This window comes from Toxotes jaculatrix, chromosome 16, assembly GCF_017976425.1.
Source record: "Toxotes jaculatrix isolate fToxJac2 chromosome 16, fToxJac2.pri, whole genome shotgun sequence".
NCBI lineage: Eukaryota > Metazoa > Chordata > Actinopteri > Toxotidae > Toxotes > Toxotes jaculatrix.
Genome location: NC_054409.1, coordinates 12,663,050 through 12,683,390, shown reverse-complemented (window position 1 = coordinate 12,683,390; position 20,341 = coordinate 12,663,050). Strand labels below are relative to the sequence as shown.

The 20,341-nt window shown below is 41.2% G+C and overlaps 1 protein-coding gene across 4 annotated transcripts in view; it reads left to right on the top strand.

Moving 5' to 3' along the window:
* The window catches only part of LOC121195327 (splicing factor SWAP), a 53,462-nt gene that overhangs the window by 13,332 nt on the left and 19,789 nt on the right, over nt 1–20,341 (top strand). For 3 of the 4 annotated variants that reach the window (XM_041058737.1, XM_041058739.1, XM_041058740.1), the window contains 7 exons: nt 6,103–6,367; nt 6,596–6,748; nt 6,927–7,020; nt 13,951–14,011; nt 14,965–15,068; nt 15,194–15,323; nt 19,123–19,319. In XM_041058737.1, the coding sequence (XP_040914671.1) occupies nt 6,103–6,367; nt 6,596–6,748; nt 6,927–7,020; nt 13,951–14,011; nt 14,965–15,068; nt 15,194–15,323; nt 19,123–19,319 (1,004 nt within the window). The remainder of the gene's footprint in view (nt 1–6,102; nt 6,368–6,595; nt 6,749–6,926; nt 7,021–13,950; nt 14,012–14,964; nt 15,069–15,193; nt 15,324–19,122; nt 19,320–20,341) is intronic. The other variant, XM_041058738.1, reaches the window with a different exon arrangement.

Genomic DNA, 20,341 nt, shown 5'->3' with positions numbered 1-20,341 from the left:
GTGTACTGGGGAGAAGAGGAGAGGACATAGGAGGACTCTGGTACTCTTGGCTGCGCCGGCTGCGACTCCCGCGGGTCGCAAGGGGTGCGAGGGCCCGTCATCGCTGCTTGCAGCTTTAATTATTATTATTAGGGCCCGAGCACCGAGTGGTGCGAAGGCCCTATTGTAATTCTAATGTTTATTATTATTATTATTAGGGCCCGAGCACCGAGTGGTGCGAAGGCCCTATTGTAATTCTAATGTTTATTATTATTATTATTATTTGTCCTCCCAAACAACTGCATTTTTCAACCCCTTCCCATGCTCTAAAACGCCTGAAATTTTGCACACTCATCAGGTCTGGTGAAAAATTTTATATTTTGTGGTCGTTGTAAATGGGGGGGGCAAAATGGCTCCGCAGCGCCCCCTTGAAATTTTCAAAACCCCCCTCCCATTGGGCTTAGTTTGTCATAGGTGCATGAAAATTGGTACACATGTTGATCATACCGAGACACACCAAAAAGTCTCTTGACACCATGACCTCAACCCAACAGGAAGTCCGCCATTGTGGTCGGAAGTTGGCGATTTTGGCGAATTACACCATTGGTATGCGGACGAACTCGTGCTAGGGATTTCACCCGATCCACTTCATATTTGGTGGACCTCACCTCAAGACCATGATGATCAAAAGTTATCACAGAGTTTTCTCTAAGTTAAAGGGCGTGGCCTCTGTGGCCCGCCAAAGTTTGCTGGCGTTTGGTGAATTTGCCATGACATTTTGAATGGCTCTCACATCCACATACTTTATCCAAACATCTTCAAACTTTATGAGCATGATCAGGGCTCTGCCCTGAACGCCTCCATATGTCAAACTCCCGCCTTACTCGTGGCGTCCCCTGCTGGTAACAGGAAATGACCTATTTTTACTCTGAAGTGTACTGCTCCTTAATAGTTGACACCATCGGCTTGGTTTCTGCTCTACAACCTTCCCAACTACTTGGTGAAGCTACATTATAAAGGCCGTGAAGCTGGGTGCAATGGCATCTGTGTGGCGGCGCGGCAACTGACGATCCCTCGCCGTGAAATTACGTTTGGATTTGTAATGACCTTAACAACCTCCTATGATCATAAAAATTCATACACACGTTCTTGGGGGCTGGTCCTAGACTCTGATGGGGTTTTTGTAATTGGGCGGGGCAAAGTGGCTCAACTGCGCCCCCTTGAAAATTTAAAATACCCCTCTCCATATGGGTTTTTTTGGAGTATGAAGATGAAAATCGGTACACATAAAGAACACGTCCGAATGCACAAAAAAGTCTCTTGACACCATGACCTCAACCTAGCAGGAAGTCCGCCATTTTGTTTTTGGCGGCCAAATTTCAGTGCTTTGCACCATTGGTATGCGGATGAACTCGTGCTAGGGATTTCACCCGATCAACTTCATATCTGGTGGACCTGACCTCAAGACCATGATGATCAAAAGTTATAACAGACTTTTCTCTAAGTTAAAGGGTGTGGCCTCTGTGGCTCGCCAAATTTCGGTGGCGTTTGGTGAATTTGCCATGACATTTTGAATGGCTCTCACGTCCACATACTTTATCCAAACATCGTCAAACTTCATGAGCATGATGAGGGCTCTGCCCTGAACGCCTCCATATGTCAAACTCCCGCCTTACTCGTGGCGCCCCCTGCTGGTAACAGGAAATAACCTGTTTGTACTATGACGTGTACTGGGGAGAAGAGGAGAGGACATAGGAGGACTCTGGTACTCTTGGCTGCGCCGGCTGCGACTCCCGCGGGTCGCAAGGGGTGCGAGGGCCCGTCATCGCTGCTTGCAGCTTTAATTATTATTATTATTCCTCCCAAACAACTGCATTTTTCAACCCCTTCCCATGCTCTAAAACGCCTGAAATTTTGCACACTCATCAGGTCTGGTGAAAAATTTGATATTTTGTGGTCCTTGTAAATGGGGGGGGCAAAATGGCTCCGCAGCGCCCCCTTGAAATTTTCAAAACCCCCCTCCCATTGGGCTTAGTTTGTCATAGGTGCATGAAAATTGGTACACATGTTGATCATACCGAGACACACCAAAAAGTCTCTTGACACCATGACCTCAACCCAACAGGAAGTCCGCCATTGTGGTCGGAAGTTGGCGATTTTGGCGAATTACACCATTGGTATGCGGACGAACTCGTGCTAGGGATTTCACCTGATCCACTTCATATTTGGTGGACTTCACCTCAAGACCATGATGATCAAAAGTTATCACAGAGTTTTCTCTAAGTTAAAGGGCGTGGCCTCTGTGGCCCGCCAAAGTTTGGTGGCGTTTGGTGAATTTTCCATGACATTTTGAATGGCTCTCACGTCCACATACTTTATCCAAACATCTTCAAACTTTATGAGCATGATCAGGGCTCTGCCCTGAATGCCTCCATATGTCAAAGTCCCGCCTTACTCGTGGCGTCCCCTGCTGGTAACAGGAAATGACCTATGTTTACTCTGAAGTGTACTGCTCCTTAATAGTTGACACCATCGGCTTGGTTTCTGCTCTACAACCTTCCCAACTACTTGGTGAAGCTACATTATAAAGGCCGTGAAGCTGGGTGCAATGGCATCTGTGTGGCGGCGCGGCAACTGACGATCCCTCGCCGTGAAATTACGTTTGGATTTGTAATGACCTTAACCACCTCCTATGATCCTAAAAATTCATACACACGTTCTTGGGGGCTGGCCCTAGACTCTGATGGGGTTTTTGTAATTGGGCGGGGCAAAATGGCTCAACGGCGCCCCCTTGAAGATTTAAAATACCCCTCTCCGTATGGGTTTTTTTGGAATACGAAGATGAAAATCAGTACACATAAAGAACACTTCGGGATGCACAAAAAAGTCTCTTGACACCATGACCTCAACCCAGCAGGAAGTCAGCCATTTTGTTTTTGGCGGCCAAATTTGAATGCTTTCTACCATTGGTATGCGGATGAACTCGTGCTAGGGATTTCACCCGATCAGCTTCATATCTGGTGGACCTCACCTCAAGACCATGATGATCAAAAGTTATCACAGAGTTTTCTCTAAGTTACAGGGTGTGGCCTCTGTGGCCCGCCAAAGTTTGGTGGCGTTTGGTGAATTTGCCATGACATTTTGAATGGCTCTCACATCCACATACTTTATCCAAACATCTTCAAACTTCATGAGCATGATGAGGGCTCTGCCCTGAACGCCTCCATATGTCAAACGCCCGCCTTACTCGTGGCGCCCCCTGCTGGTAACAGGAAATAACCTGTTTGTACTATGAAGTGTACTGGGGAGAAGAGGAGAGGACATAGGAGGACTCTGGTACTCATGGCTGTGCCGGCTGCGACTCCCGCGGGTCGCAAGGGGTGCGAGGGCCCGTCATCGCTGCTTGCAGCTTTAATTATTATTATTCCTCCCAAACAACTGCATTTTTCAACCCCTTCCCATGCTCTAAAACGCCTGAAATTTTGCACACTCATCAGGTCTGGTGAAAAATTTGATATTTTGTGGTCCTTGTAAATGGGGGGGGCAAAATGGCTCCGCAGCGCCCCCTTGAAATTTTCAAAACCCCCCTCCCATTGGGCTTAGTTTGTCATAGGTGCATGAAAATTGGTACACATGTTGATCATACCGAGACACACCAAAAAGTCTCTTGACACCATGACCTCAACCCAACAGGAAGTCCGCCATTGTGGTCGGAAGTTGGCGATTTTGGCGAATTACACCATTGGTATGCGGACGAACTCGTGCTAGGGATTTCACCTGATCCACTTCATATTTGGTGGACTTCACCTCAAGACCATGATGATCAAAAGTTATCACAGAGTTTTCTCTAAGTTAAAGGGCGTGGCCTCTGTGGCCCGCCAAAGTTTGGTGGCGTTTGGTGAATTTTCCATGACATTTTGAATGGCTCTCACGTCCACATACTTTATCCAAACATCTTCAAACTTTATGAGCATGATCAGGGCTCTGCCCTGAACGCCTCCATATGTCAAAGTCCCGCCTTACTCGTGGCGTCCCCTGCTGGTAACAGGAAATGACCTATTTTTACTCTGAAGTGTACTGCTCCTTAATAGTTGACACCATCGGCTTGGTTTCTGCTCTACAACCTTCCCAACTACTTGGTGAAGCTACATTATAAAGGCTGTGAAGCTGGGTGCAATGGCATCTGTCTGGCGGCGCGGCAACTGACGATCCCTCGCCGTGAAATTACGTTTGGATTTGTAATGACCTTAACCACCTCCTATGATCCTAAAAATTCATACACACGTTCTTGGGGGCTGGCCCTAGACTCTGATGGGGTTTTTGTAATTGGGCGGGGCAAAATGGCTCAACGGCGCCCCCTTGAAGATTTAAAATACCCCTCTCCATATGGGTTTTTTTGGAATACGAAGATGAAAATCAGTACACATAAAGAACACTTCGGGACGCACAAAAAAGTCTCTTGACACCATGACCTCAACCCAGCAGGAAGTCAGCCATTTTGTTTTTGGCGGCCAAATTTGAATGCTTTCCACCATTGGTATGCGGATGAACTCGTGCTAGGGATTTCACCCGATCAGCTTCATATCTGGTGGACCTCACCTCAAGACCATGATGATCAAAAGTTATCACAGAGTTTTCTCTAAGTTACAGGGTGTGGCCTCTGTGGCCCGCCAAAGTTTGGTGGCGTTTGGTGAATTTGCCATGACATTTTGAATGGCTCTCACATCCACATACTTTATCCAAACATCTTCAAACTTCATGAGCATGATGAGGGCTCTGCCCTGAACGCCTCCATATGTCAAACGCCCGCCTTACTCGTGGCGCCCCCTGCTGGTAACAGGAAATAACCTGTTTGTACTATGAAGTGTACTGGGGAGAAGAGGAGAGGACATAGGAGGACTCTGGTACTCATGGCTGTGCCGGCTGCGACTCCCGCGGGTCGCAAGGGGTGCGAGGGCCCGTCATCGCTGCTTGCAGCTTTAATCTTTTTTTTTTTTTTTTGACAAAGGTCACATTTTGATTAAAAAAAATATATTTCAGAAATGAATTGCTGTGGTGGACATTTTAAACGTAACATAAAGCTTAGCAGGACAGCACAGGACATAAAGCCGCCACAACACAGAGCAAGCCTTAGAAACAGAAGGCCTTTCACAGTGATATAATGAACACCTGTACACCACACTGATGCACTGCTGTTCTGTGGGCACTTTGAATGCAGCTGCTTATACTTTGTTTCCACTTTTAGTGGTGACACAATTGTGTATATTCCTAAGAGCAGAAACTTTTAAAAGCAAGTTAATGTAGTAGCTCTTAAGTAGCTTTGTTTGATTCTAATTTCTGGCTTCTTGTACTTACGGTATGTGTATTTGCAGATTGTATGCCAGCACATATAAAAAAAAAACCCACATATAGCTCATATTTATATTTTCAATGAAGAGATGAACCATGGGTTTGGGATCAACATCGTACCTCAGAGTTGCTGTGGTCATAAAGGGCTATTTCTGAGTCCAGTTTTTCCTACCTTGAATGTAATTTCAACACAGTGACTGAGCACAAATTTGGCATTTGTGTTATTTATAGACTCACTAAACAAGCCTGTTTGACAGTTTCCACTTCCAGTGGCAGGTGACTTCTCCCTGACCCGTTGATGTTCTTCGCCAAGGTTGAAAGAGAAAGATTACCATGGCAAGACTCTGAAAATGAATTAGTAAATCATCTCTTAAATGTTACGAGTGCACCATAATTTCTCCTACATCTAAACAATTGTTTTTCTGTACTTACTCCACTTCTCAACTGAAGTGCACAGGGGGTGGACCCAAGAACAACACTTTACAATGTGTTGCATTTAAGGTCATCATCCAGTAATGGCTGTTAAAATGGATGGAATTATATTTTATATGTTGTGTTCACATTCAAAAGCAAAGCTTTTCATCCATTCATCCGTGAACAAAGAGGAACAATTTCACCCATACATCCCAACTACTGATGCAAAGTGATGCACTATGTATCCATCCATATAGCTCACATGAAGCAACGTAACTGTTTGTCCTTCATCTGGCACAATTGAAGCATTTATGAAAGGTATTCTGTGTAATGATTTTTTTTTTCTTCATTTGTTTACAGCAAATACAGCAGCAATGTATTATGGGTACTACATGCTTCCTGATGGAACGTTCTGCTTGGCCCCTCCACCCCCAGGGATAGATGCAAACTCGTACTACAACAGTATGCCCTCAGCTGTAGTGGCTGCTCCACCTACTTCTTCCGGGGCTGTGCCTCATTTGGGGACAACACCCACCCCTCCTGAAACTATCGCCATGGCACCACCAGCTACAGCCCCCTCTCAGGTCACCAGCTCTGCTGCTCCAGCAAGTGTCCCAGAAACCAGGTGGGACATTATGAACTTTACTGTAGAAAGCCATTTGCTCCTTGATAGCCTTAGTGGCATTTAAAATGTGATTAGATTGTAGTGTTTTTGGTATTTTACTATTTTATTAAAAATTAAACAATCTGATTTATTTATGTTCAAAGTTATTCTTGAGAACCTCGATTAAGCATGAATGAACTGGATTGAATTTCTCTCAGGCTAACATCTTGAATTTCAACCCCCAAACAGTTCAAAAGCCGAAGCTCAAGTTTCCACACCAGCAGCACCAGCCATCATTCCCCCACCACCTGACATCCAGCCAGTTATAGACAAGCTGGCTGAGTACGTTGCTCGGAACGGTCTAAAGTTTGAGGCCAGTGTCCGTGCCAAGAATGATCCACGGTAAGTGTTCTTACCAGAAATAAATCTGTATCTCAGGTCAGGTCCCAGTTTTAGGAACTCTTATCAGTAACTTTCCCTTGAGATACTGCAGCCCCTGTTCATCATCTTCTGGCTCATCTTTTATGAGTTGTCACCTCTCATCTTACACAGTATGTGCTCTTCCTTCTGTCTACTGTAGGTTTGACTTTCTGCAGTCTTGGCATCAGTACAACTCCTATTATGAGTTTAAGAAGAATTACTTCATGCAGAAGGAGGGAAAAGGCTTGGCAGAGGTACAGTATGCCTTATATATCTGTGTATGTATTTCTGTGCAAAGAATCTGACAGACAGAGCCTTTTCATCTTTCTTAGCAACTTCACATTCCTGTCCACGTCTTGACACCTTTGATCTTAGCTTGTATATTTGATGCAGTTGACTACTTGTCATGAAATTTGATATGGGCACTCTCGGTTCTTAGATATTAAATCCTGATGGTTAATATTACTACAGTTTTATCTGTTACAGAAACCTAAATGATAAGAACTCCCACATAAAGCCCTACAGAGCTTAATAAAGCTGTGCCAAGTTGCACACAAGTAATAACACTGCTGTCATAGATGCTGCTGAAGACAATTTTCTTTACAAAACCGGTTACGTTTTAAGAAAGGTCAGTGTAATTAGGCTCATATCAGTCAAGCAAAAGCAACTTCAGTTCTGCCATTACAACCCGCAGACTTAAAATTGCTTGCATGTGTGCACAATAGGATGTCACAGTTGTTGGATAACTGACAAGAATGTACAAACTCAGCAGGAATTTGTGGCCCCATTTAGTGCTAGGATTAAAAATCACCTGATAGAGTAAACAATCTAAAAATCAACCTAACTTTCCTGGAGAAATACTCTCTTCATAACCAATATCTAACAAGGAAAATAACCTTTTTCTATTTTCTGTGTTTTATTCATTTAATTTCATTTCCGTTACTCAGTAGATGCTCGCTATGAGCACGTTTGGTTAATCCTTCAGCCCCACAGATGGCCTTCACACTTACGTGTAGGAGAAACACCGTTCTCCCATTTCATCACTGTTTCACCTCCTGTATGTAACTCTGTTTAACAGCAAAAGTTTATGCATGGAAAACGGTTGTCTAAACATTCACTGCGCTTACAGTCAACCTTGAAATTGGTTGCTTCTTATTGCTGATATGCTTGGACCCTCCAAGCTAAAATTAGAGGTATCCTGAAATGAAGAGCGAGACAGAGAACAAGGTAGAGATTAAATGACAAAGTACTGTCAATAGATTGATCCAGTTCTCTTACTGGGCATCAGAGCAATACACTTCAACCCCTCTGTCTTAAAAACTCAGCCAGTCTCCTTTTTCATCTACAAGATATTCAAGGCTCACAGTTTCACCAATGTGATAATTTCAGCTGTTCACAATTTCAGTCTCTCTTGTTTCTGGAATTTTATACGATCATGTGCCCATATCTTGAAACAAGGGAAAAATTGCTGCACCACCTAATCCTTTAAACAATTTGTTTTGCAGACTTTTCTCTTGTTGTTTCACTAATCCAGCCTCACCAGTGCTGCAAAGCCTCTGTACTTTCTTTCCATCACTGTCTGTGCACCAGCACCAGAACTGAAATCCAGTCGTAGTATATCAGAACCTTAATGAGGCATCCCACCCAATTAGCAGCTGTGTCAACAGACATGTAGCGCTCTCACTGGCTCTTCTAGCTGGTCTTGCTCCCCAGTGGCACATGCTTTAGATGCTGCATGGTGTATTGGTTAACCAGTAACTGTTGCTAACAAATTCCCTGTGGTTAGGGGAGGGATGATTGTTTCCAGGGATACATTCCCTAGGGGCTTTAAGGTGCCCCAGAATGTCGCAGAATGTTGTTTGTAATTTTGAGGTGAGGAAATTTATGATTTCCTCTCAGTCATCATGGTAGTTTCAGTATATATTTCAGTACATACCCTAGAGAAACACATGTTCAGTATATACTGCTCAGTAATATAGGATTTATAACGGAGCCCCCACACAGACTAATCTTATGGTGATTGGAGGATATTGCACAGGATGGCAAACTTCTTCAACTATGTATCTTTTGCAAATGGGCACTTGCAGTGTAATTTTGCCATCTGTGAGGCAACCGCCAGATGATACTCAATGAGTTCCATTTACCTGGCTACAGGAATGGGTCCCTGTGCCACTATTGTGAGTCAGGCTCTCCCTGGGCCTTTTGAACCACTATATGATACAGTATGATGAGTTATATTAATTCAGTCATGGCCAGTAAGTAATTTCTTCTATTACCGACATCGATTTAATAGAATGAGAATGATATTAGAATGCATCTAAATAATTTTAACCAACACTAACATATAAATATACGCTCATTAATGACACGAATTAACGTAAACAGTTAATTAAATGTATTGAAACATGAATAAAGGAGTGTTTCACATTTCTTCAAATCAGTTTCAAAACAGGAGTCACATGCCCAGTTTCACAGTCTGACTGGAGAGTAGGAACAAGCACAGCAACCGAATCTTGTTTGAATGCACATACGTGTGTAAGTATTATTTTGACACAGGCTTCAAAAAATTTGAACGTATCCTTTGAAATTAACACTACGAAAGGACAAGCAATAAATCATTTATTTTCTCAGCACTAGTGATAAATCATACATACCGCACAAAATGAAAGCAATAATGGGCTTAACTCCTTCAAAGCACAACCTATTTTCCTGCCAAGGGTCCCTTTTTTTAATATGATCTCATGATGCCATCACAGTCATCTGAGCTGCATCAAGGTTTAGTTAGTTTTATTATGTTATTAATCAGCATCATCCAGACATCCAATGTCATTTTTTTGAATGTTAAAGCTGGTTTGTGGTTGGGTTAGACTGTTGTTAATAATAATGAAAAACAACTCTGGCATGATTAGTGGGAATAACTTAATGTCAATTTTGCCTTCATCTTTCCAACTTGTTAGGTGCAAATACATCTTTTAACTTTACTAAGGGAAAATTTCGCTATGAGCTTTTTTAATAAGACTATGCCAGGGCTTTGCTCCTCAGCCCCGGGGGTTTAAAGGTTTCATAGCTGAGCTTTGGTGTTCGTTCATCTATTATATTCACAGTCAGAGTTCACAGGAACCCACATCAAGCCATCATCTCTCTCAGACAAGGGATTTATATGTGATTTGAACAGTCTATTAGCTAGGTGAGTAGATAAATGGATAGATGCCGAATACATGTGTACATGTAGTGCATTCAGAAAGTAGTCAGACCCCTTCACTTTTTTTGAACATTGTTATGTTGCAGCCTTAGGCTAAAATTGTTTGTTTTTTTTAATCCACACTCAATACTCCATAATGACAAAGAAAAAACAGAATTTTAGAAACTGAAATATCACAAACAAGGAATCTAAACGATTTTAGCATAAGGCTGCCACGTTAAATGTGTAAACAGTGAAGGGTCTTAATACTTTATGAATGCACTGTGTGCATATATGCTGACAAATATTAAAGGTTTGTTGAGTCTGCTTTGTGTCAGAGTGTGGAAAGTAAAAAGTGAGTGAGAAAAGTTTTGCAAGGGGCAATTTGTCTTCTGACAAATCAAATCCATTAGCTTGTCAGAGTGCAGAGGAGTGTGGCCCATTATGACACAGCTCAGGCTGCTCCAACAAGCAGCTGCTCGGCTTTTCTATCAAGAAACCTGCCTTGTGTTTGTGATTTGTGCTGTGGGTAATGGGATGCAGATATCGCTGCTCTCAGTCAGTGCTATTATTTATAGTTTCATAGTTAATGAAAAAAAGTGAGAAAGGGGCCTAAAATCAGTCAAAGCAGACAGCAGCAGGGTGTGCGGCTGCCGTTCCTCTGCACAAGTATCACTGAAATCTCTAAAGTCTTCAGAACGCTGCACTTTGGGAGTGGATGAGTGAAACTGTTATCTAAAAAGGAGCAGTTTCTAAATTGTCCAAATCATCACAAGCCTTGTCTCCTTCCTGTTTGGAGAGTTCTGTTAATAAGGCATGAAGAGAGTCATCGATTTATGTTGATAAGCTGGGTTTAATGTGACACCCAAATTCTCAGTTATAAGCATCAAACCCTTACTTTCATCTGCTCTGGCATCTAATAGAAAATTAAGGAAAAAAAAAAAAGAATAGAAATAAAAATAAAAGAACCTACGAGCAGATGAAAGTTCTCTTAAACAGAAAACTAACAGTTCTTTAAAACTGAACAGATTTGAGAGAACATTGTGACTGGGAGATGAGTTGGCAAGTTTAAAAGGCATTATCCGTGTGAAGTTTCACTAAGACAGTTGAATTTGGGCACAGCACTGACAGCTTATGTAGGATGTACTGTATAGCGCTGAAGCTTTCATCCCCTCTGCTGTCATATTATCCCCGCTGAGTCAATTTAACAAAGTGCAGTGTTCTATATTTTGTTGGACATATTACTATAATCTGACAGTTTTCCTTTTGGAGCAAATTTATTTAATGTGTTTACAAACAAAATCTAACAATGATGGTTTATTGTTTAACTTTGATTTGAGCTGACAATTTAATGTCGGTTGGGCAAAAACTAATTTTTGAATAAATCTGTGAAATGAAACAATAAGCAAAAATCCTTTACCCAACAGTATAATTTGGTTGTGGTGGGGTCAGGCGCCAAGGTTTGCTAAGCTCGCAATCTCTAATCAGCACAGAGTTTTCAGCCTCGCTGTGAAATGCTTCATGCTCCCATTTGCAGTGGAGGATTATTGCCTTCTCTACTGTGCTGTGTTAAGGTAACACGTGGGAGTTAATATTCCTAAGGATTCCAAACTCTAAAGCTAAAGGTGTGTACATGAACGCAATCAAATTTCTCCATATTCCTGCTGAGGTCTTCCCAGAATGGTGTAGAGTGAGTTTCCTCCTGCGTCTTCTCCTGTGAGCTTTGATTTATGAGTTTTTTAGGAGTTATAGTCTCTGGGGCCTCTGTAAAGTGCTTTGACTGTTGAAAGCACTGTTCAATTACAGCAGAATAGTAGAGACCTGCCTTTGAAGCGTTCTTCAAACATGTTAAAATGAACCTCATGAGGTTAGGGTTTTTTTTCCTCCTGTGGCATTGGCTTCATCACCACTTTTCCCTCTCATTCCATCAGTAGTTTATATTTGGGATAGTAGCTAAAAGCACTTGGTCCACAGGTATTACTACAGAGGGTTTCTGGTTATCTGGCCTGTGCACACAAACCAGCTATAAGGGCTCTGTGAAGATACTGTTTGATGTGAGGAGTAACAGACCATACGGTGGAATATTAGAAAGCCAATTAAGATATTTAAAGCTATTTAAGCAACTAATAATACTTCAAGACAAGTAATCGTCTGCAAAAAGAGAGGAGAGTAAGAAGTTTACGCGAATAACCTCTTGATGCTGTATATTAACAACTGTTAAACCCAGGTGTTGTAAACATGAGAGCATCTCTCTGCTAATCCATGGCCAAGGCTCCTTATTTTAGATTTATCAAGATATTTTTCTAAAGGATGTTGACATGGATTTCCTGTTGTACGCAGCAGAAAACTCATGTTCATGTGTTCATCACATTTTACTACTAGAGACCATCTTGCAATGGGATCAGCTGCAACACCTGTAAACATGTCGATGTTCCAACCCATGTGTAGTCATTACATGAGTACTCAGTACTCATGGGTTGGACCACACCCATCTTCAAGCGGGGGCTTCATTGTTATCTCAGTTACACAGCTGTAAGATTTTGTGAATGTATCTTGTACGGTTGTGATGCTGTCGAGGTGGCGAAATCTGTCCACAGGCAGACGGACATACAAACACCTGCAAACTTACTCAAAGCTGGCTCTGAGGTAGTTCCTGATGCACTAGTTGTCTCCAGGACCACATTTTACCATGATGGTACATGCACACACACACACACAGGCTGACAAGGTGAAAACAGAAGTAGCCACACTGTAATGGCTGTTAATAAAGAAGGTCACATTGTGATCAGTACAGCTTGGAAAATTAATAGAAAAATGGGGGGGGGGGGGGGGGGGGGACACAATTTAGGTACTAATTATATATCTAAGTAATTCATTTAAAAATGAATATGTTGTTAAATTGCAGTCTTTGTACTGCTCATTATTTAATTTTTCCCTGATTTTTCAAAAAAAAAAAAGAGAGAGAGATTTGTATCCATGGCCAGTTTCTTGCTTAAATGTACTTTTTTTTTTTTTCAATGAATTCAAAGACCAATGTCAGTCCAGTGAGTAGTGTGTTTTTCCAGTCAGGTGTAAGAGAAGTTCATGTTTATGTGTAAGTGAAGGAGAGACCTGTTAGTCATGTGTTACACAGGCAACGTGAAGTGCATTATAATAGAGACAAAAATATAGGCTCGCCTTGAACGACTACTGCTGTACACAAGTTAATAAATTCCGGTCTTTGCTTTTTTTTTTTTAACCTTCCCTTACCATTCAGTGACACTAATTGATTGTAAAATATTTTTTTCATTTCATAAGACTGGCTTAACTCTAAAGCGTCCTCTTCTTTTGTTAACTGTCTCCTGACCTTTTCTTTTCTGCTCCACACCTCCACATGCCGCCGCCACAGAAATGTAAAAGTACTGAAGAATATCCATTAGGTCGTAGCCGGAATGTTCTGTTCTCCACAGTTGCTTTTAGTTCCTTTACAGCAGCATTTACTGTAGCACAGCAGGGAGACATCTTCAGATGTGTAAACCTTAACGGTGGATAGCACCCTGCAGGTAATTACAATAATTAAGTTCAACAGTTATGCTTTCACTGGAAAGCAATGCAAAGGGAAAAAGGAGTGACTCATCCAAATATTTTAGATCCGTCCTGTGATTTTTTTACATTTTTTTTAACTAACTGACAGGACGGCACACAGCCACATCTGGATGCTATTTTTTTTTTTCTTTCTTAACACCAACTTACATACTGCTTCCTTCCCATCATAAAAGTACACAATGTAAAAATGAAGCCTAGTAGATTTCTGTGGAATCTCATTTTCACCACCATCTGTATCTTGTCAAAATCTTGCTGATTTAGCTACAGTGTGGATACATTATAGAAAAACACAATTGCATGGCCTTAAAAATGTTACTGGTTTCCTTGTTAAAAATTTAAAGAGGAACTGGGAAATTAAGTCAAATAAATGTACAGTGTATATCCTCTATTCATTCTCTCTCTGTTTTCTTTCATTCAGAGTGGGACAGCAGATGACCTTCAGTCAGACAAGTCAGCCAAGGACTCCAAGCTGACGAAAGGTAGGCCGCTAACACAGGCAGAATTTCACAGAACACATTTCTACTTTCACTTCCTCTTCTTTAGTTCATTCACTCATTAAATGAGATGCAAAACCTTTGGGTAAATATTTGTATGCATGGACATATTGGTTGGACACGTTGGTGTTTATGCGCAACCGCCTGTGAGTCTTGAGTCTTGGTATTTATGCTAGCAATTTCATTTGGTGATATCAGGCTGGAAATGTCTATGCGGAGATGAAAGAGTCTGCTTACCACAACACTGGCAGGAGCCATAAACATGCACATAAATGCAAATGAAGGCATGCATTCACACAGACTATTTGGAAGCGACAGGTCATGGAGCAGGCTTGGGAAAACTAATAACTAGCTGGTGTAAACTATCTAGCTTTCCACAATAAGGATCAAGGTTCTATATTAAGGTTATTTCTTTACGGAATGAGACACACTGTCTACTCTTGCGTCTGTACTAGAGCGAACACATTTGATTACAAAATAGAAATCAATATGACACAGCATTGCTGCTTCATATCTAAACAGCTGCTTTGTGGCCAATTCTCTGTTTGTCTGTGTGTCTGACCGTTTCTCAGTCTACATTGTGTTCTGCGGCTTGTTTGTTTGCCTGTTTCTGTGTGTGTATATGTCTTTTTTGTTTCACAAACTATTGCTCACATTTTCTTCTCTTTTTTTTCATTTTCTCCTTCCTGGTCCTCCCTTGTTCTGTCATCTCATTGTCTATTCCCCTCCTAATCCCCCTTCCAGCCTTTTTTTCTTCAGTGTCCTGATCTTTTTCCTGTGCTTCTCACGCATTTTTCACTTTACTCAGAATTTGTCAATCAAAAGACAACCAGGATGCAGTTATTTACCTGTTATGAAAGCAAGCTCTTCTGAATCCCTTTTGCTCTTTATGAGTCACAATTTAACCCCCTGATTTTTTTGTTTTTTTGCTCTTACAGCCTCATTTGCCCCCATCTGTTTTGCTATCAAGGCAAAGGAAAATGACCTGCTGCCACTGGAGAAGAACAGAGTTCGACTGGACGATGACTCAGACGAGGACAAGGTCTAGCTCAGCTCTATTCAGTGCACATAGATCTAGACATGATTTGGTATGGCTATAAAACTGATCCTTGGAAATGTATTTTGGTACCTTGAATTTAACAAATTATCATATGTGTTTGGTTGAAGTTGCTGGAGGAGGGAGGACTGGAAGCTGTGATGGGTGGAGCTGAGATGGTTGACAAGGAGCCTCCTCCAGTCAGTGCACCAGAGGAGAAGAGACCCACTCTCAGTCTGGAGGAGTTGGAGGCAAAACAAGGTAACATTATCATAAAAGATTGTTTGGAAATGTAAAAATCATCACTTCAATCATCACATCATGTTTCCAATTCAGTACACAGTCTCGATTTGGTGATGTTAAGACTCTTATTGGCCTATTTCTGTCTGTCAGTTTGTACTTTCAGGCAATCATCTGCCTCAGTCAGGGGCATGATTGACAGAATGTTAATAAACCCCTGCATCTGTTGATGGTTATGACAGAGCCTATTTCTGTCCCTCTGTCCCAACCGCCCCTTCTGTTTTTTTTTCTTTCCTCTCCATGGCTTTAAGGTGGGTGGGCTAAAGTTGAACTGTGTATCTCAGCATCAGCAAATAAGTACAGGTGCATACAAGACATCTCTGTCACACCTACTGGCCGCTGTTACTTTCTGGGAGGGTTGGAACTGGAGGAAAAACAAAAGGGGAACAGAGCATGAATAAATCCACTGAGTCTGAATTATACATTTTTTTTAACAGGGTGTACCCTGCAGTAAAAGACAAGCAGTGTGGTACAATAAACGACAGTCATATATCTCTCCAAAGGCCTAATGGAGATGTATTCTCTATATAGTTGTCTCTTTCTTTTGTTCAGTCCTGGATATTGAAGTATACACAATAGGTCTCTTCAGTTTTTCCTAAACTAATGCCTCAGTGACTTTACAATAAAAAACAAGTGTGCAGCCTTATTTGTCCACATCAGAATGCATACACACGCAAAAACACCCTTTATCCTGCAAGAGGTTTACTCTCTGCATCCTCTGATAAGGATTTTTAGGAATGATACCATTTAAAAATAGTAACAGATAGCGAATAACGAAGTTATCTTAGTTGAGCATCTTAACCATTTTTACAGGTACTTCCTGCATAAGGGACTTTGAAAAAAATGCCACTTCATTTTCAAGGTTAGATCCACTTCTCCAAATTCGTAATATATTCTTATGTATCTCTGTCTATTAATTTCAAAATCAATAGCCTTTTTACTGGAAGCTGGAAGCTGTTGTACGTGAGGTTGATTCGTTGCATATTATACTTTTACACCCTCCAAAATCTGCTCCAAAAACTGCTCCCTCTTAGCTTCAAAAAATCGGGCAGCTTCACCTTCCCCTGCCTGCCTCTCTGAGTGATCACAGCGTAGCTGAAATATAAACTGATGTTGCAAAAAGACATTTTCACATCTCTGTCAATCAAACGCTCACAACCAGCCGTCATAATTGGCAATATCAATAATCCATTTGACCAGACTTCTTAAGCAAACACAAAAGCCTTTTTTATCGGATGTGTAAAAAGCATTGAGTTGTACTGTCATCTCTCAAAATAACCATCATTATGTATCTGTGAATTGGTCAGTACTAATGACTCAGTGATTACTTGAGGAAGCCTTGAGATGTCTGCCTCTCAAAGCCTCCCTTTGGGATGTATTATTTTATTGCTAGAAAGCATGCCAATGCTTTATTATGTAGTATATGTGTAATTAATTGTGCCATATGCAGCTGAAATTATCTTACAATAGTCAGTGGCTGTTTGGCTGGATGGCTAATTAAGTTTGCCAAATTGCATTTAAACTTTTGAAGAAAAAAAATGACACAAAAGAAAAAAACTTTCGGTGCCGTAAAATCTCACATCTTAGATCTCATAAAAGGTAAGTGACATTGTCAGAAGTCTGCAATTATTTATAGCAAGTAATAGTTATTTTTTGTGCTGTGGATTTGAAAGGGCCATCTCCAGTAAGCAAAAACCTGCAAGAGCTTTTAAATGTTAAATGTCTATCTCAGTGTTTGTGCTTGAGGTGGTGGTATTTCCTCCTGTTACTTAACAGACTGCACTACTGATTAATTAGCACAAGGTTGCTTGTCAGAGACACGTGGTTGAGGTGCCGGTCCTTCAATCAGTTGTTCAGCCAAATATGCTCAAGACATTGGAGGTCTTTAAAGATGCTGAATTCACCATTTCATGAGCTCTAGAAGGACAGAGCAAAAGTGTAGCTCTGTACTTTAGACCAGAAAGACAGCTGCTAAATAGAGTCTGAAAAGATGGACAGACAAGACAGTCAAAGACAAATGTGCTACTTTTCAGCATCAGGGGGCCTGACAGGTCCCCGTTGAGGTTCAGTGGATGGTTAGAGTGTAATGGTCTCTCCCAGAGCTAATAGACGGCCAGAGAAAGAGGCTGGAAAAGCCTAATAAATAGCTGACTGAATTGGCTTTGCTGTGTGGCAAAGTGGCTGTCAGTCAGCAAGCCTAACTTGATCAGATAGCAGGAGAATCAGTGGCAGACAGCAGAACACTAATCTGTATTGATGGGCTGGAAAACAGCCACACACACTAAATGTGGTTTCCAGTGATAAGTACATGAATCGTTTAGGCTGCAAACATTTCTCAGTGGATGTGGATGTTTAATAGTGGAGGTGGAAAACTTTCTAGAAAATACTGAAACTATATTTTCATTAAATGTGGAGATGATGTTAAATATACAGTAAATATAGATAATACTTTCTCTAAAGTAGTGCAGTCCATTTATTGAAGGTCTTACAAAGAATTAGAGTTTTGTTTGCTGTGTAAATCCATATTTTAGGCTGCAACTGATTCTTACTTTCCTTATCAGTTTTTTAGTGACTTATCCTTAGTTGTTTAATTGTTTAATCTTTAGTTGACTAAAATGCAATGATGTAAAACAGAGAAAAGCAGCAACTTCTCACTTTTGAGAAGCTGGAACCAGAGAGTGGTTTTTGCCGTGTAAAACGTAATATTTTCCAACATGTTTCATATTAAATGGAAAATGATATATACTTTAAGTTGTTTACTGTATAAACCTACTGGGCATGAAAGTACGTCAAGATTGTCCTTCATGATAAGTTGTGTCAAATGAGTCTGTACAGGATTGTGTTTTGTGTCACTGTCTGGGGTACAGATGGATTCTGCTCCACTTGGCTGTTGTTCACACTGTACTCAAATATGATTTGCCTCGGCAGCCGGCCTATTTTTAACCATGAAGAGATAACAGTAGCCCCAGTGGTTGCATAACTTAAACAACTTGTTTTCCACGAGCATTTGCTCTATACTTCACTGTCTTGTCTTGTCTTCTCTGCCTCACTCATCCTATTGCTCTGTGTGCCCCACCTCATATCTGTGCTCTCCCCACCTATCTATCCCCTGCCCATCTCCGTCACTTCATATCCTTTGCTCATCTCTCAAAAACCGTGCATATTTTCCACCCCCATTGTCACGGAGATGTCTGTTTCCTCTTCTCCACCCACATGTTCCCTCCTACGTAGCTTTTTTCTGTATAAACCTTGAATTGCATGGAATTATGTACCACCAGAGACTCAGTCAGGCCTTATCATTTGGACCAGGAACTTTGTAAAGCTACTCAGAAAACTGCCAGTTATCATTTTATTTAGACATTTAGACAATGACAGCAAGAGTGGAAGATTACTCTTGTCATTTTTGTCCTGTTTGTATCGGTGATGTTTTTTTTTTTGTCTCTTACACCCCCATGCTTCTCTCTTTGAGTTTCCATATGTCTTTTCTCCCTCTCCTCACCTTCTCTTCTCTTTTTAATTAGTTTCTTTCCTAGGACCATCTACACATGGCCAGGAAAAAAACGGTCAGCTGAAAAGCAAAACACAATTATGCTTTCCCTCCTTTTGTCTGTCCTTTTCTCCTCCCCGAACGCCATTTAGTATAGGAACAAAAAACATATCTAGCAGTAAAAACAAAAAAGGGACAAAAACTATGATTTTTTTTTCATCTTCATCCAACCATCCCTCTCCTGTTTACACACTCTCATCTCCTTGCCCTTAGCCAAGCAGAAACTGGAGGATCGTCTAGCAGCTGCAGCCAGGGAGAAGCTGGCCCAGGCATCTAAGGAGTCCAAGGAGAAACAGCTACAGGCTGAGAGGAAGAGGAAGGCAGCGCTCTTCCTACAGACCCTCCGTGGCCCCTTCGCCGGCGAGCCTGAGGCCAAGAGAGTTGAGCTAGACTCATCTGCACAGCTTGAGGTAGGTAATTGGTTGATAAAAAAAAAAAGGTCACTGTTTGTTATTGTAGAATTGTATCCAGAATATTGGTCCAACATCATAAGTATTTCCATTACTACCATTAAAGGGTTGTACGCTATGCTCTCTTGAGACAATACCAAACAGCTGCACTCTAGATTAAACTTTGGGGACAGTAAACAGTAAAGGGTGAAATCAATTTGGACCTCTAAAAATTACAAATATTGTGTAAAGGAAGACTCATTCTTGCTGCTGTTTTACTTTGTCGTCTGAAATCAGGGGCAAAAAGGGTCACTGAGAGTCATTTTACTGGCCTAACTGCAGCTTATTGTTTGAATAAAAATTAGACTAGCAAATGGTATCAGAGGAAAGATACTGTGTCTGCAAGGTCTGCATTTCCAAGATGTTAGGCCAAGCTGCAAATTGTAGTGAAAATGTCACTGCATTATCTGGATTATAGAGCAGAGAAGATGGTTGTGCATATATTTTCTGCTGTGTATATTGAGTTAACTTCATGTAGACTGGTCTTCAATTGATTGCTCGTTTGTGTTTATTGAATAAGTTATTTTATGCCATTTAATGTTTAGCCAGCATTAATAATTAAGTTTTTTTTTTGTCAAGGCTCTCAGGGCCATTATCTTCCTGATTTTCCAGTGTAAACCTGTACTTTTTTACAGCTACATTCAACCACATTTTGTTCTAAAATCCTTGAATGTAATATAACTGATTAGGCTGGAATTGGGATTTTTTTTTCTTTTTTTTTTTTAATGGAGTTGGGTTATACAACATAGAAAATTACACCCATTAATGCATCAGCATAAGCACAAGTTTTCTCTATTACAATTGGAACAGAGCTTGCTGCATCAGACAGTTTTAAGTTCACACTCCTGGCCAGACCTGTCCACTCTGAGGGCTGAGGTCAGTGGCAGATTTTTTTAGCTCTTCTTTCTCTTTTTGGCCCCTTATTTTTTTTTCCTGAGTTGAATTGTGGTCGAATATTTGGTCAAAGAGATTCAGTAAATGAA